The sequence below is a fragment of the Entamoeba invadens genome (genome assembly GCF_000330505.1).
Source record: "Entamoeba invadens IP1 unplaced genomic scaffold scaff_1105074724503, whole genome shotgun sequence".
In the NCBI taxonomy this organism is placed as follows: domain Eukaryota; phylum Evosea; order Mastigamoebida; family Endamoebidae; genus Entamoeba; species Entamoeba invadens.
In genome coordinates, this window is record NW_004440361.1 from 50,850 (window position 1) to 66,540 (window position 15,691).

At 30.9% G+C, this 15,691-nt stretch overlaps 3 protein-coding genes across 3 annotated transcripts; 1 reads left to right on the forward strand and 2 right to left on the reverse strand.

Moving 5' to 3' along the window:
* Positions 1-100: 100 nt before the first annotated feature.
* EIN_271360 (protein serine/threonine kinase, putative) lies at positions 101-4,605 on the forward strand (the record flags this gene model as incomplete). Its single annotated transcript, XM_004256574.1, has 4 exons — positions 101-222; positions 281-2,319; positions 2,622-4,382; positions 4,436-4,605. The coding sequence occupies 4 exons, from the start codon at positions 101-103 to the stop codon at positions 4,603-4,605; spliced, it is 4,092 nt and encodes a 1,363-aa protein (XP_004256622.1).
* A 5,378-nt stretch (positions 4,606-9,983) lies between these two features.
* Positions 9,984-13,061, reverse strand: EIN_271370 (protein serine/threonine kinase, putative; the record flags this gene model as incomplete). Its single annotated transcript, XM_004256575.1, has 1 exon — positions 9,984-13,061. One exon carries the CDS (start codon positions 13,059-13,061, stop codon positions 9,984-9,986), a length of 3,078 nt encoding a protein of 1,025 aa, XP_004256623.1.
* An 86-nt stretch (positions 13,062-13,147) lies between these two features.
* On the reverse strand, positions 13,148-14,796 carry EIN_271380 (hypothetical protein; the record flags this gene model as incomplete). Its single annotated transcript, XM_004256576.1, has 2 exons — positions 13,148-13,231; positions 13,306-14,796. The coding sequence occupies 2 exons, from the start codon at positions 14,794-14,796 to the stop codon at positions 13,148-13,150; spliced, it is 1,575 nt and encodes a 524-aa protein (XP_004256624.1).
* Positions 14,797-15,691: the final 895 nt, after the last annotated feature.

The following is a 15,691-nucleotide window of genomic DNA, read 5'->3' on the forward strand; positions in this document are numbered from 1 at the left end:
GTTGGCGATGCACAAGATGTGACGAGTTGTGTGCTACCTGCGATAAAACAAATGGGAATTGCACAAGTTGTGTTGGTGGATGTGGCTTCAATGGTAAAGGATGCTCATTGTGTCCAGCTGGGTATTTTTCACCTGGTGGAACACAATCATGCAAAACGTGTCGGGGTGGTTATTACTCGCTTGGTGGTTCTTCTGCGTGTTCAAGTTGCGATGCCACGTGTGGTAGTTGTGATAAAACAAATGGCAAATGCGCACCGTGTCGGGCGGGGACGTATCAAAGTGGCGACACTTGTGTGGAGTGTGCACCTAACTATTACTCACCAAGCTGTTCCATTTCATGTAGAAGGTGTGATACGACGTGTGTGACATGCAACTCGAGCAGTGGGTATTGCACATCGTGTCAAGGTGGATATGCCACCACCAACAAAGTGTGTACAATGTGTGCAAGTGGATATTACGAGCACAATAACGCATGCAAACAATGTAAGAATGGGACGCATTCGTCGACAAGTGGGAGCACTGTATGTGCGCCGTGTCAGGGCGGGTATTACAGTCTGATTGGGGATTCCGAGTGTGTACATTGTGATGATCTGTGTGGTGATCACTGTGATGCTGCAAGTGGGAAGTGTCTGAGTTGCATAAGTGGATATGTCTTACAACCAATGGGAGAGTGTGTTGGATGTGAAAGTGGGCAATATGCAAATGCAGCAACAAACAGCTGCAAGTTGTGTGCTGCTGGAACGTATTCAAAGCAGAATGCGCCGTCGTGCACAAATTGTGGTGATGGGACGTATTCCAAAGAAGGTGCCACCAGCTGTACCGCATGCGCATCTGTTTGCAACACTTGTGACAAAACAACTGGCGTGTGTCTGACATGCTATTCAGGGTATCAACTGAATGCTTTGCAGAGCTGTGAGATATGCCAACGTTGGACATACTCATATGGCAAAAATTGTGTTGAATGTGAAGAGATGAAATACCAAAGTGAAAAGGGGCAGTCTCTCTGTCTTGCATGCAACACAGACTGCGCGTCATGTGATAAAACAGATGGGAAGTGCACAACATGCAAAGCTGGATATGGCTACGATAGTGGAATTTGCACGTTGTGTCATGATGGTTATTATTCCACAGGTGGGAATGGAAGTTGCATAGCGTGTCCAGTTATTTGTGATAATTGCATCAAAAAGAGTGGCGCGTGTTCGTCGTGTTCATCTGGTTATAAAAAAGTTGGAGATAATTGTACATCTTGTGCATCAAATGGGAATTGCAATTCGTGTGATTCAAACGAAAATGAGAGCAACAGGGTGTGTGTTGAATGTGCAGAGAAATACTTTTTAAATGAAGAACACAACAGATGCTACTTGTACAACACAATTGATCCCAACTGTGACAAATGTTCACGGAATGCAAAGGTGTGTGTTGCATGCAGCGAAAAATTTGTGACAGATTGCACTTCGTGTTACAAATGTGATGCAAGCAAAGTCAAAATCGACACACAAAGTTGCATGAAGTGCTTTGACGCCATCAACAACTGCAACAGTTGCATTTTCACAAACACCAATTTTGTATGTGTTGGGTGTTTTGCGCCATATGTTGTGTCAACTAACAGCAAGTCGTGTGTGTTGGGTTACACTGAAGGTACTCATTACAACTACGGCACAAACAAATCAACATTAAATGATGGCAACTGTGTAAGACAGGTGAACACAACGTGTATACAATGCGAAAACACTCTGCTTGTCAACGGGAGTTGCATTGGTGTTGATAACAACTGCGTACGACACTCGACAACGACGTGTGATGTGTGTGCAACAGAAACCATCACAACAGCAAACTGTGGAGAAACCACAAATAACTGCAAATACACAAAAGTTGTGAGTGGCGTTGGCGAGTGTCTCCAATGCAAAAGTGATAACCTGTGTGGACTGCAACAGCAGCACTGCGCAATATCAAACAACTCGTTTTGTTATTTGGCAGTAACTGGATATTCTTCGACAACAAATGGAATAATGGAGTGTGTGAGTGGCACACTATGTATTCAATTTGAAAACAATGAAATTGATTGTAAATGTGCAAATCTATATGTGTTTGATAGCAATTACAAATGTCATGACGATGTCAAATGCAGCACAATGAAGTCGATTTATTGTGTTGGATGCGTCACAAATCACCACATTGAAGACTACACGTGCACACAAAACACAATTGCAAACTGCGAAATCCAAAACAAAGACATCTGCATCAAATGTGATGCAACTACAATCACATCAGATGGGAAGTGTTACTCAACTGACAATTTGGATTGCGCCAAGTTTCATGGTTTGTTCAAAAAGTGTTCAGCAGACAAATACAAAACACTTGAGAAATGTGAGTTGATTGAAACACATTTCCCGTCATCCCAGTCAGTTGTTGGAAAACACCGTGCTGAGTGTAAATATAACAACAATTTAATCAACGGCATTTGTGTGACAAACACACTACAAAACACAACAAACAATTATTTTAAATCCATTTCAAATCAATTGCAAAACACACAACAAAAAAATATAAAAGTGGTACCAAAACATTATTAAAATCGGAACAAAACGACGAGTCGAATTGCATTGAAAAGAGTTCAAAAGGGTGTTTGCGATGTGCTGACATGTATTACATCGAAAACGGCGTTTGTGTGCAGTGCGAGTACCCCTGCATACACTGCTCAAATCTGACATTCTGCACAAAGTGTGACCGATACTCCTATCCTAACACAAACGGCAATTGCACAACACTTGGAGAAATCATTACAACGTGTCTGGTGATGATGCCAAATTACGATGGATGTGCTATTTGCAAAGATGGATACAAACGATCCACCGATGGCACAAGTTGTGACAAATGCGATGAATCGTGTGAAAAGTGTGATGTCTTCGGCAACTGCATTGACTGCAACAACACATTCTATCGCATTGATACAAGTGACAAATACTGCAGACCACAAAGTGAGTTAATTGGATGTCTCAACACAAGCATATATGGCTGCTTGATATGTGAATATGGGTACTATATACACACAAATGTGTGTGATAAGTGTGATAACAACTGCACACTCTGCACATCACCGACAGAGTGCACAAGTTGTATTGCAACACACATTTTAGTCGACTCACAGTGTGTCCAATTTTCAACCATTTCAAATTGCATTTCTGCATCAAACAACAAGTGCGCACAATGTGCTGATAATTTCAAAGTCAATACAGAAGGCACTCAATGCAATAAAAAGACGAACTATGGCTTGGTCGTAGTACTTCTTGTTGTTTTGACATTATTATTTTTGGTATTTCTTTTTGTAGTGACATATACAAATTTTTATCTGTTTAATAAAAAGCAGAAGAAAGACAGAGAAAGGGGTGTTTGTGTATTTCCAATGAAAAAATCGAATATTTTAATGAAAGTACTTGGAAACAACATTTTTACTAATAAGACTGAAATTTGTTTTAATGAAGTTGATGATTTTGAAGATTTGCTTAAAGTCAATGTTGAAAGTCGAGAACTTCTATGTGTTGGAAACTCTTCAAAAGGTGTTTTAAAAATTCAAATCACCACACAAAGTTCTTCTGAGAAATACACAATCAGAACAGAGCCAAAAATAGTGAGTTTGAAGAGTGGATTTGCATGTGAATTTGAAGTCTTTTTAACTCCCCATTGTACACTCACTTTGGAAGACAAAATTGCTGTTGTTACTTTGGATATATCAACAGGGGGAATGGCGACTTTCCCAATAAACTTGTTTGTCAAAACAGAGAAGACGACGCGACTTGACTTCGATGATATTGTTGAAGAGAAGAAACTTGGGGAAGGGTCTTTTGGTATTGTGTATAAAGGAAATTACAGAGGAAATGTTGTAGCGATTAAAAAGATGAAACAAATTGAAAATTCATTAGATGACAATTCGATTGATGAATTTACAAAGGAAGTTGGAATGCTTGACAAATTCCGCAGTGAGTATATCATTCACTTTTATGGAGCTGTTTTTATACCAAGCAAAGTGTGTATGGTCACCGAATTTGCACAATACGGGTCGTTACAAGATTTGATGAAACACAAAACAAGTGATGAAGTTGATATGAACCTGAGGATAAAAATTATGACGGATGCGGCAAAGGGAATATCATATTTGCATGAAAATGGGATACTGCACAGAGACATCAAACCAGACAACATTCTTGTGTTATCACTCGATTCAAATGAAAACGTGAATGCAAAATTGACTGACTTTGGGTCAAGTAGAAATATCAATTTGTTAATGACAAATATGACATTCACAAAAGGTGTTGGAACACCAAAGTATATGGCGCCCGAAATCTTGAACAAAGAGAAATTCATCAAAAGTGCTGATATTTTTCGTTTGGAATTACAATGTATGAAGTGGTTGGGTGGTGTAAAGCATACCCAACAGAGACTTTTAAGTTTCCATGGAAAATTGCGGAGTTTGTGATGTCAGGAAAGCGACTTGAAAGACGTGAAAATATATACGTCAATTTGTATGAAATTATTCAAGCGTGTTGGGTTCGAGAAAAAGCAAACAGAGTCTCCATTGATGAAATAGTTAATATGCTAATAATATGATTTTTTTGGTTTTTTATAAACTGTTTTTTATTAGTTAATTTTGTATTTTAAAATTTCTAAAGTATTGTAAAGGGGCAGAAAAAACCGATGTTGGAGAAAAAGCTATGTTGCTAAAATAATAGTAATTTAATAACACTTTTATAGTTTATTGTATAGTTTATTTTTCCACTTTTCCGCAATTTGATTCAAAAAACAAGGTTAACATAACTTAATTTCTTTTTTTCGAAATGTAAAAAATCATTTTTGAGATTATACATTATTTATTCTTGTAAAGATAAGGTTGAATTTGCCGAAAGACAAAAGGGAAGCATAAAATAACGACTTCTCAACTGTTCTTTGAAGCAAGAAAAATATAAAAATTGGCTAAAAAACAATAAAAAGTTTTTAAAAGTTGAATAATGTTTTCAATATTATTTTTCATTTTTAGCATAAATACAAAAACTTTTAATCAAAACCCCGTCAGTGTACCTTTTTTTCACACCCCTTAACTTTAACTTTTATTTTTTTACATGCTATTTATCGTTCATAAAACACAAACTCCACTATCTAATCAATTACATATCAAACAACTTAATAAACGTATCAATATTCACGCTCTTTCAATGTAACAACTTTTCATTTCTTTGATCAAAGACCGACTGCACCTTTATTTCACACCCCCTCTTGATCGATTCCTCATTCGATCAGAAATGCAGTCCACGGCCAAACTTGAAAAACGTTCTTTCAAAAGCTACACCACACAAAGTTGAGTGCATCCATTCCCAGCCCTTTTTTGAGTCCCTGTCAAACAAATGAAATACAGAGCTCCTTTTTATAATCAATTAATTTTTTGAAACTTTTTTCAAAAATCGAAGCATAATCAAAAAACTGGAGAAAAATAACAAAATGAAACGATTTTTTAATTAGAAACATCGAACATCGGTAATATTCCGTTTCATGTGTCCATTTATTTTTTCCCTGTTTTTTAAATTTTTTGAACAAAACCTCAACTTTTTGTGGCAAATATCATTTATGGTCAAAGTTTAATGGTTGTTTATAAAGAACTTGGTCAAACATCGGTTTTTGGTGCCGTTCATGGGAAAAATAAAAAGACGGGGAAAATAGAGTGGGTTATCCGAAATGGAGGCAACCAAATCTTGGTGGTTAATAAAACAATAAAAATCGTGTTTTTTATGTTAAGTTAGTAAAATACTATTTGTATGCCGTGAAAAAACTCAATTATTTTTTGTATTTTTTAATGGCATTTTATTATTTTTGTTCAGAATTTAGTGTTGATTGATTTGAGTTTGGTAATAAAAAGGTCAACATCGGTTTTAAGAAATGTTGTTGAATTTTTTAAATTTCAACTCGGCAAAACGCAAATAATGTCCAATTTTAAGCAAAACTTTATTTAAAATGGTAAAACATCGGTTTTTTCCGCCGTAATAAAGACTTGCACAAAAGTGCATTTTATTAAAAAATTCTAGTTAAGTGTTGAAAAAATGACTTAATTGATACTTAATATGTAATTCAATGCACAAACAGTCAATGCAAACACAACTGAAGAGCGCTTGGGCAAGTCTTTGAAATACCATTATCATAAAAATAAAAGATTATTTATTATAAGAGTATCTTGTGTATCAATATAGATTTCAAGTGTTTTTATTATCAAATATATCACGCTATATTTTGGGTTTTTAGACCAATTGTTGATAATCATAAAACAAATAACTATTGTAGTTAATAAAAATACTATTAAATAATAAAAAATGTCTCGAAAAAAAATAAAAATTTGATAACTTAATATGTGCAAACTCTTATCAGTAAACCTTGCAGTCGCTAAGGCACTAACTTAACACGAAGCCAAAGAATTACAAAATGAAGTGTTCGTTATGTGTTATATAAATTAAATCATTGATAAACTATCATGATTTAATATTTTAATAATTTAGTTTGTATAATTTAAACTATAGCTATTAATCATATAACATGGTTTATAAAAACAAACAAAAATATATTAATGTGATTCTATTATGATATAATAATAAATTATTTCAAAAACTATTCATAATACTATATAGAATAAATATTTAATAATTTATAATAAAAATATTATGAAATTATTCCAAATAAATGTTTTTGACCATTTTGGGCAAAATTATTTAAAGAAATAATTAGTAATTTAAATATTAAAATAAATCATTTAAAAATAATGTTTAAAATTAAAGTTATTTATTATTATAATTTTTAATATTTTATTTTTATAAAAAACATAAACTTTGTAAAAAAACTAAACAACAATGCGATAAAATTTCATCGCAAAATAAAAAACAAATCCATCGAAACAAAATAATCAGAATAACACCAAAATTATTTAAACAATCACATAATAATTAACAAAATCAATTTTATTGTTAAAAACAACAATCAATAATTAACACAACTATTTTTGTTGAAATATATTCTAAAGTTTCAAATAAAATCAAAAATACACGTTTAATAATTGAGTGTTTATAACAATCTTTATTTTTCATCAATGTCTCATAGCCCAATGATATCAAAACCTCCGAAAGTTAAACATGTGTATAAAACACAAGATGAAAAATTGCAAAGTTTAGTGAACACAATGAAAAAACCTTTAATACCACAGTATATTAATGTGATTGATTATTTAAAAGAAATCCCAGATATGATTATTTTTTTAATAATCTTGAGATCAAAGTTAAATCCATGGCATTTGATTCTTTCCGTCAACAAGTACGTTATTGTTTAAAGGAATTGCCAGAAAATGTTTCAAAAATATTAAAAGAAAAAAATGTCTTTTCCCATTGCACTTGACTATTTTTTCGGGACTTTCGAAAGAAAAAGTGTTCGTTGTCAAATTGACAAAATAAATAACAAAATAAAACTGGTAAAAAACCCAAAAAAGGACGAAAAAGACTACTAAATGACGAAGAAATTATTGCGATACAAAACGCAATAAAAGATAGTAAGACAAAAAAAGCAACACGTGAAGAAGCAAGTTTTTTTATTCACGAAAATTTCGACAAAAATATTGGGTCCAAGCAATTGCACAAAATTATGACCCATATTCCAGATGTTGCACCAGTAATGGAAGCAAAACGGGCAGAAGTTACACCCGAGTCAATTTTGCAATATTACACCGAATTGAAAAAGAAAATTGACGGGTGTTGTTTTGAGCTTATTTTTAACCTCGATGAAGTTGGATTCGACCAATGGGTCGATTCTCATTCGAAAATTGTCTATGCAGAAGTTTCTAGAGGACAAGATGTGTTTAATGAAGTTGAAAGAGAAAGTTCCAGAACAAGTCTTTTGTGTTGTGGATGCCTCGATGGAACCAAAATGATTTCACTTGTGGTAACAAATAGACTTTCTCTGGAAGATGTTGCTATTATATCCCTTAAAAGTCGGGCTTTAATAAGGACACAAAAATCAGGTGTTTTGAATACTGAATTATACACCCTCTGGTTAAAAAAAGTGTTCTTCCCGACAATTAAGGCAAAAAGAGAACAAATGGGTGTGCGTGCCGATATGAAAGCTTTCCTAATTCTTGATGGGTTTTCAGGCCATTTTTATGAAGAAATTCAAAATTTATTTTTGGAAAATCATGTAGAAATGATTAAGGAGGTCCCTCACAGTTCCCATTTATGTCAACCAATGGACTTGGGAATATTCGGGAACCAAAAGAAATTTTTGGCGGACAAAAACAATTATCTTTGTCACAAATTCACTTTATTAAAAAAAGAAGGAAAAAATGTTGAAAAAAGTGGGAAATTGCTTCAAATAGATTCCCCAGAGTTCAAACAAGCAATGAAAAAATATATTAACATGTCTGAAGAGGAAAAAATTAGAGAGCTAATCTATTCCTGGGAGTGTGTGGCAAATGGAGACAATGTCACGAGCTCTTTTAAACAAGCAGGAATATCATTTGTGCCACACACTCCCAGTGAAAGCGAGCTTCAGGAGATACAAAAGAAGTCGCCAAATTACAATATTTCAGATTACATAACGGGAGTAAAAGTGGACATGAATGGGGCAAGAGAAGTCTGCAAATTCTTGGGTATGGCTGCAGAACCTAAAGTTGTTGGAGCGACCAGAGTTGCTCTCGAAAATTATGAAGACAGAAAAAAACGTCTTCAACGTGAGAAACTCACCAACACCAGGAAGCAAAGTCAAGCCAAAAAACCCAGAAAACCCGAAAAATAACTGCGGTTTTAAGTCTTATTTATTGTCGCAAACCTTTTTTTATAATTAAATAAAGTATTTGTTATATGTTAATAATATTAATATAATTTAAAATAGTAATATTTTAATCTGAGTATTATATATTAAAACACTCAACAATAACGACAATTTAAAAATAAATTTGATACATTATAAAATAAATAGTATAAAAAAATAATATTTTAATTATCAAAATTTGATTTACAACAAAAATGGGTATAAAAAAGTTTAGAAAATCTGAAATCAAACAATCATTAAAACTGAGAAGAAAACGCGTTTGTTTATCATGATTTTGAACACTGTCAAATAATGAACTTGGGAAATTAAGAACGAAAAAAATAATGAGAAAGTCGTATATACATACAAATAATTATTATTCAACGACAACATATATATTACTGTCCGGAATCACCAGAAGAGACGTTTGTTTTATTCAATAATGTTTAAAAGCATAGATTTCAAAATAACAACTTAGGTTATTACAGCTGATTAGTTTATGAAAGGGAAAAGTTCCAAAAAGAAAAAACACAGAAAACAAAGTGATCAACAAATTACATCGTGATTAATCGTAACTAACGAAAATATAAACCATCTCGTTAATTGTGTTAAACGAACTGTTTATTATACTTTGTTTAATTTGTACGGGTTTTGTCTCCATAAATCCAACTATTAATATCACTTTATAAATAGTTCAATGGGTTTCCCGATTACATTAAACAAATACATGTATTATATTATGTATTCTCCCTAATATAAATATATTATTAACAACATATTCGAAACACTTCTAAATAATACTCAGGCAAAGCAAAAATGTTGGTTTTATTTTTTTTTAAAAAAGGAAAAAAAACAAATAACAAAATAATAATTAAAAAACATTTTACCTATTGTTACCAACTTTATACAACATCGCTTTTTTCCAATATCGGTTTTTTCAGCCCCTTTATTCTATGTTTTTTATTAAAAAAACAAAAAATCAGGAATACAAACTTTATTTAAAGAATATCTTTTTGTTCACAAAAAAACATAAAAAACAAATTGACTAATAAAAAATCAAAAATTGGACTGATTTTATTATGTAGTCACAAATATTCAAGGAATTGTTATTTTATATATGAAAAAATACTCCAAACATAAAAATGTTCACTTTAAAATTAATAATTAATGCTTTCAAGTTTAGTGACAACATCATTGATTCCGAGTCTTTTGTAGACATCTTGACACCACATATCGTTCACGATGTCGTATATGTCTTTTTTCATATGAAATATTTTTTTCAGGCGTTTTCCACTTGCAACAAAGTCGACAATGTCCCATGCAAACTTAAATCGTATTTTGGGATATGGTTCTTTCCATGTCACACATTCAAACAAAGAAACACCAAACGAATAGACATCAGCTGGTTTCTTGTATTTCTCTTTGTTCAAGATTTCGGGCGCCATATACTTTGGTGTTCCAACACCTTTTGTGAATGTCATATTTGTCATTAACAAATTGATATTTCTACTTGACCCAAAGTCAGTCAATTTTGCATTCACGTTTTCATTTGAATCGAGTGATAACACAAGAATGTTGTCTGGTTTGATGTCTCTGTGCAGTATCCCATTTTCATGCAAATATGATATTCCCTTTGCCGCATCCGTCATAATTTTTATCCTCAGGTTCATATCAACTTCATCACTTGTTTTGTGTTTCATCAAATCTTGTAACGACCCGTATTGTGCAAATTCAGTAACCATACACACTTTGCTTGGTATAAAAACAGCTCCATAAAAGTGAACGATATATTTACTGCGGAATTTATCTAACATGGAAACTTCATTGTTGAATTCTACCATTGACTTGGTATCATTAAAAATAGTTTTCATCTTTTTAATTGCAACGATATTTCCTCTAAAACTTCCTTGGTACACAACTCCGAAAGATCCTTCACCAATTTTCTTGTCTTCACTTAATTCATCATAATCAATTCTTGTTGATTGTTGTGTCACACCAACAAGTGATATTTTATTGTATTTCTCTGCGTTTGTTTTGAAATTTTTAGAAATTAATTGGATTGTGCTGTTGATTTTGCAAGAACACAACGGTTTGATATTTACAGAAAACTCACATGCAAAGCCATTTTTAAGTGTGACAACTTCTGGGTCAACACGAATTGTAAACTTTGTGATGTTAGATGATATTGTAAATTGAATTTTGATGGTGTTTTTGTTTGTGTTTCCAACACATAACACCTGCCGAGTCTCTTTGTTAACTTCAATTTGTTCAATGTCTGAATTTAAGTCGATCAGATCAATAGAAACACTGACACCACCTTGAAGAGTAACAAATTTAATGTTGGATTTGTTCATTGCAAAGAGTGTCGTTGTCTTCTCTATTTCGTGTTTGTGAATTTTGTTAAAAATAATCTTAGTTACAATGACAATTGTCACAATCAAAACAAATAACACAATCAGAACAAACATGACTACAACTAGAATGACCCACCAAACAGCTTGTGACTTACACGATGCGCCATCTTCACTTGGGACGTTCCAAAATGAACATTTTGAACATTTCAATTTTGTTATTTCTTGACATTTTGCTATTTGTGAAAAACCAACACAACTTCCATTTGCAATTAACACACGTGAATTAATACATGAAGTGCATTTGTTGCTTGATAATGTACATGAATAGCAGTTGTCATCACACCTTTGATACTCGTTTGTGTTGACTGTATAATACCCATCTTTACACTTTGAACACCCACTTTGTGTAACTTTTATTGCACACCCAATGATATTACGTTGTGGCAAACAGTCACCGCCATTTGTTTTGTAATTAGTTGAATTGCAAGTGAGACAACTATATTTGTTATTGCATGTGCCACACTTTGGATCACATTCATAACAATCAAAACCAACTCTGTAATACCCGTCTTTACATACAACACAACCACTTCCAAAACTCGCAAATTGGTTACATGTAAATTTCAAGTCTTCATTTGTGTTGCAATTGTAATTTGACAAATACATGTTTTGTGGACAACTGAGACACTTTGTTGATTCTTCAAAACACGTCAAACAACTTGAATTACAATTTACACATTGTTTTGTTGACTCATCAAAATAAAAAACTTCAGCACACGTTAAACACCTTAAACTGTTATGTACAATACAATTTTGTTCTTTGATATTGTTACATGTATTATTAGATAAAACATGTTCACTTTTACATTCATTACATTTTTCATTTGATTGTAGCATACAATTATCAATCATTGTTGTGCATTTGCCGTTTTGGTCATTAGGATTTACACAAATAATGTTTTCACACTTTCCGTTAGTGTTCATTTGACTTGAATTGTCACATTTTGTTATTTTTCCATTTTCACACAGTTCAGAATTTGTGTATAATTCATTACACTTCAAACAATTTGTTGTGTTTAATACAAAACCCATATTACATGAAATTGTGTTAATGTTTGTTATCACTTCACTGTTAAAATCACTTTTTACACACTTGCCATTGTTGTTAATATACCCATTGTTTGTGTTGCATATTTGGCACATTCCATCCAATTGTACAAGTAAACAAGTCGCATTACTTACACATAAATTATCTTTTAATAAAAAACCAGTTGAACATTTAAAGCATGTATTTGATATAGAATATTCACAATTTGCAATTTGTTCACATTTTGAGTTAACAACAGCAAATTGATTTTTGCAAGATAAACAATTAATTTTATTAAAGGGACAATACTTACAATTCACATCATCACAAAAGGTTGGGTCTTCGCACATTTTAGACGTTTTGTTGTATACACCATTTGTGCATCTTAAAACAAGTATTTTAAAATTATCATTTGTGTTTATTGCTGCGTTGAATTGTTCATCTTTATAAGTCAATATTGTCTCTGAAACTACAAGAACAATCTTTGTCAATGTAAATAGATTAATATCGACTGTTTTTAATGTTGAAATACCCAGAATTACATTGTCACTTTTGTAAAATGATATTTGTGTGCTTCCAATTGAAACACTTTCTGATGAAAACACATCACTATATTTTAAATTTGTATTTAAACTTGTTTTGGTTGGATCGATTTCAACATATAGTGAAGTTACGTTTTGAAGTGGGGTGATATACCAGTCTTCTTTGTCGTCACATGGACAGAAAGGTTCACTGTATTCTAATATTTTGTTTTTTACACTCAACATGACAGAATATTTTATTTGAAGTACCATATCTCAACAATTTACCATTCAACAACAATTTAGTACCAGCTAACGTTTTATCATTAATTGCTTTCTGTGAACATAACACATCAAAATCATTTTCTGATTGTACGGTTGAGTTGGTTATATTTAATGGGGTTGAACCTGAATAAAACACAACGGGAAGATCTCTGATATCCCTATTATGTACAACAATTGTTGAATTTATAAACACAAATTCATTAATTACACTTATGAAAGATTTACCAGTCACATTTAAAACGCTAGTATAACGGAAACTATCAATATTTGAACAACTTTGGTAACAGCTTACATATTGTAACGACTTTGTAATAATTTGAACTGAATCTGCCATTCCATTTAATGTTATTACACCGCCTTTGTGAACATAAAATGAACCTACACTGTTAATTTTCGATAAATTGTTTAATGATAAATATGCTTTATTAACTCTGATTGCACTATTAAGTGAACAAATGTTTATTTCAGTGTAATTGTATAATATCATATGTGCTTCATCATTTATTAATAACCCAGTATTTTGATTTGAATCAATGTTAATTCCAGAAAAATCATATAACATTACTTGTGCTTTATTATAAACTAATAACTCTCCAACATAACTAGAATTTATATTAATTTTGGAATTATGGTATAACATTAAATTTGAAATTTCACGAATATACAACCTTCCATAATTATTTGACTTAATGTTAATTTTAGAATAATTGTATAACATTAATCGTGATTCATCATTTACGTAGATATCTCCATCATGTGTATCAATGTTAATTTCAGAATAATTGAATAACTTTGTTTGTGCTTCATTTCTAATAACTATTTTTCCACTAGCAAAATTAAATTTAATTTTCGAATGATTATATAACATTACTTGTGTTTTATTATTAATGTAAAAATATTTAATACCTGAAATAAAGTCAATTGCAGAATAATTGTATAACATAACTTGTGCTTTATCATATATATATAAATATCTATTAAGATATGATTTAAAAATAATTTCGGAATTATCGTATAACATTACTTGTGCATCATTCATAATGTATAAAAACAAGCATTCCTTTATTTTTGAATATGAATTCATTACCAAAGTCGAATAAACATACAACTTATTTGTTATATTTATCATTGAATTGTTGTTCATTGTTAACATAGAAAAGTCGTTAAAATAAACATCTTTCGAAGTGTTAATAATTGCATTTTGATTCATAACAACCAAGACAGTGTCATTGAAATATATAATATTTTTTAATGATAACCTTGATTTGTCTTTGATTGTTAATTGAGAATATCCCATCATCATAATATTATTGTAACTGTCCCAATGCGCTGTTTCACACATTATAACACTGGAATACTGTTGGAAATAAATTATATTTATTGTTATTAATTGTGAGTTATTATTCAATTCCAATTTGGTTGCATCGTAAAAGTTAGTTTCTTGTGTCAAATTTAAACTTGATTTGTCATATTGAACAATAGAGCCATTATTTACACAAGTTACACTGCCATTCATTTGTACATTTGCATTTGATATCATTTTGAACTGAATGAAATCAGAAGATAAAATGTTACCAATTGTTATGTTATTGAATGCTGTACATGTATCAGATAGTGTAACATTTTTCAAAATAGTGTCCGAAAAACTGCAAATTTGTGAAGATGTAAAATTAAGTAAACTTAACAATATATAAATGTTAACGGGTATATACAACTTATTCATTATGATAATTAAAAGTTTTAACATTCATTTTATACTTTTTACATTATTCTATCACTTTGAATAAAGTAATTATATATAATGGTCAGACACATAAAAAATTTAATAAGTTTCTATTGATAATTATTACTTAAAATAATAGTTTTCTTTAACTTTTTGTCTAACCACTTTTGAATTTGTAATTATAACATTCAAACACAACTAAAATAATACACCTTATTATTGTACAATTTATTATGAATGTTGTGTTCCAAATCATTGTCAAAATTTAAAAGAACCCAATTTTATAAATAGTAACTTAAAATGTATAGTGTATAAAAATATTAAAGCAAATAATGATTTATACAAAATTATAAACAATTTTTAATGATACCCCTTAAATAACATTAAATGTTAACCGTATTTATTATTAATTTGAAAAGGTACAAAAAAACTATTGTATTTTTATTAAAATCAAAATATAAACATTTGCATTTTTATACATTAAAGAACTTTTGATAACTTGTAAAACACAATTTTATCGAAATTAAGCATTCAATGTCAAATTAGTTGTTTTTTAAATCATAACATTTTGATATAAAAGTCCAAAATTTAAACAAATATTCCATTTTTAACTGATTTTATTTTATAACAACATTTCATTGTTGTAAATTTATTGTTTAAAAAAGATATTTTTTTATAATTATATTAACAATACATTAATTTAACAATATTTCCATCATGTTTATTTAACTAAAAATCGTTTTACAACAAAGAAATTTCATTGCTATTAAAAAATTCTATTTGTATATAATAACAAATTGTAAATAATTATATAGTTCAATACATTATATATTGAATATAAATTGGATTATTCAAAAAAAACTTTAAAATGATTATTTAAAATCTTTATCACAAC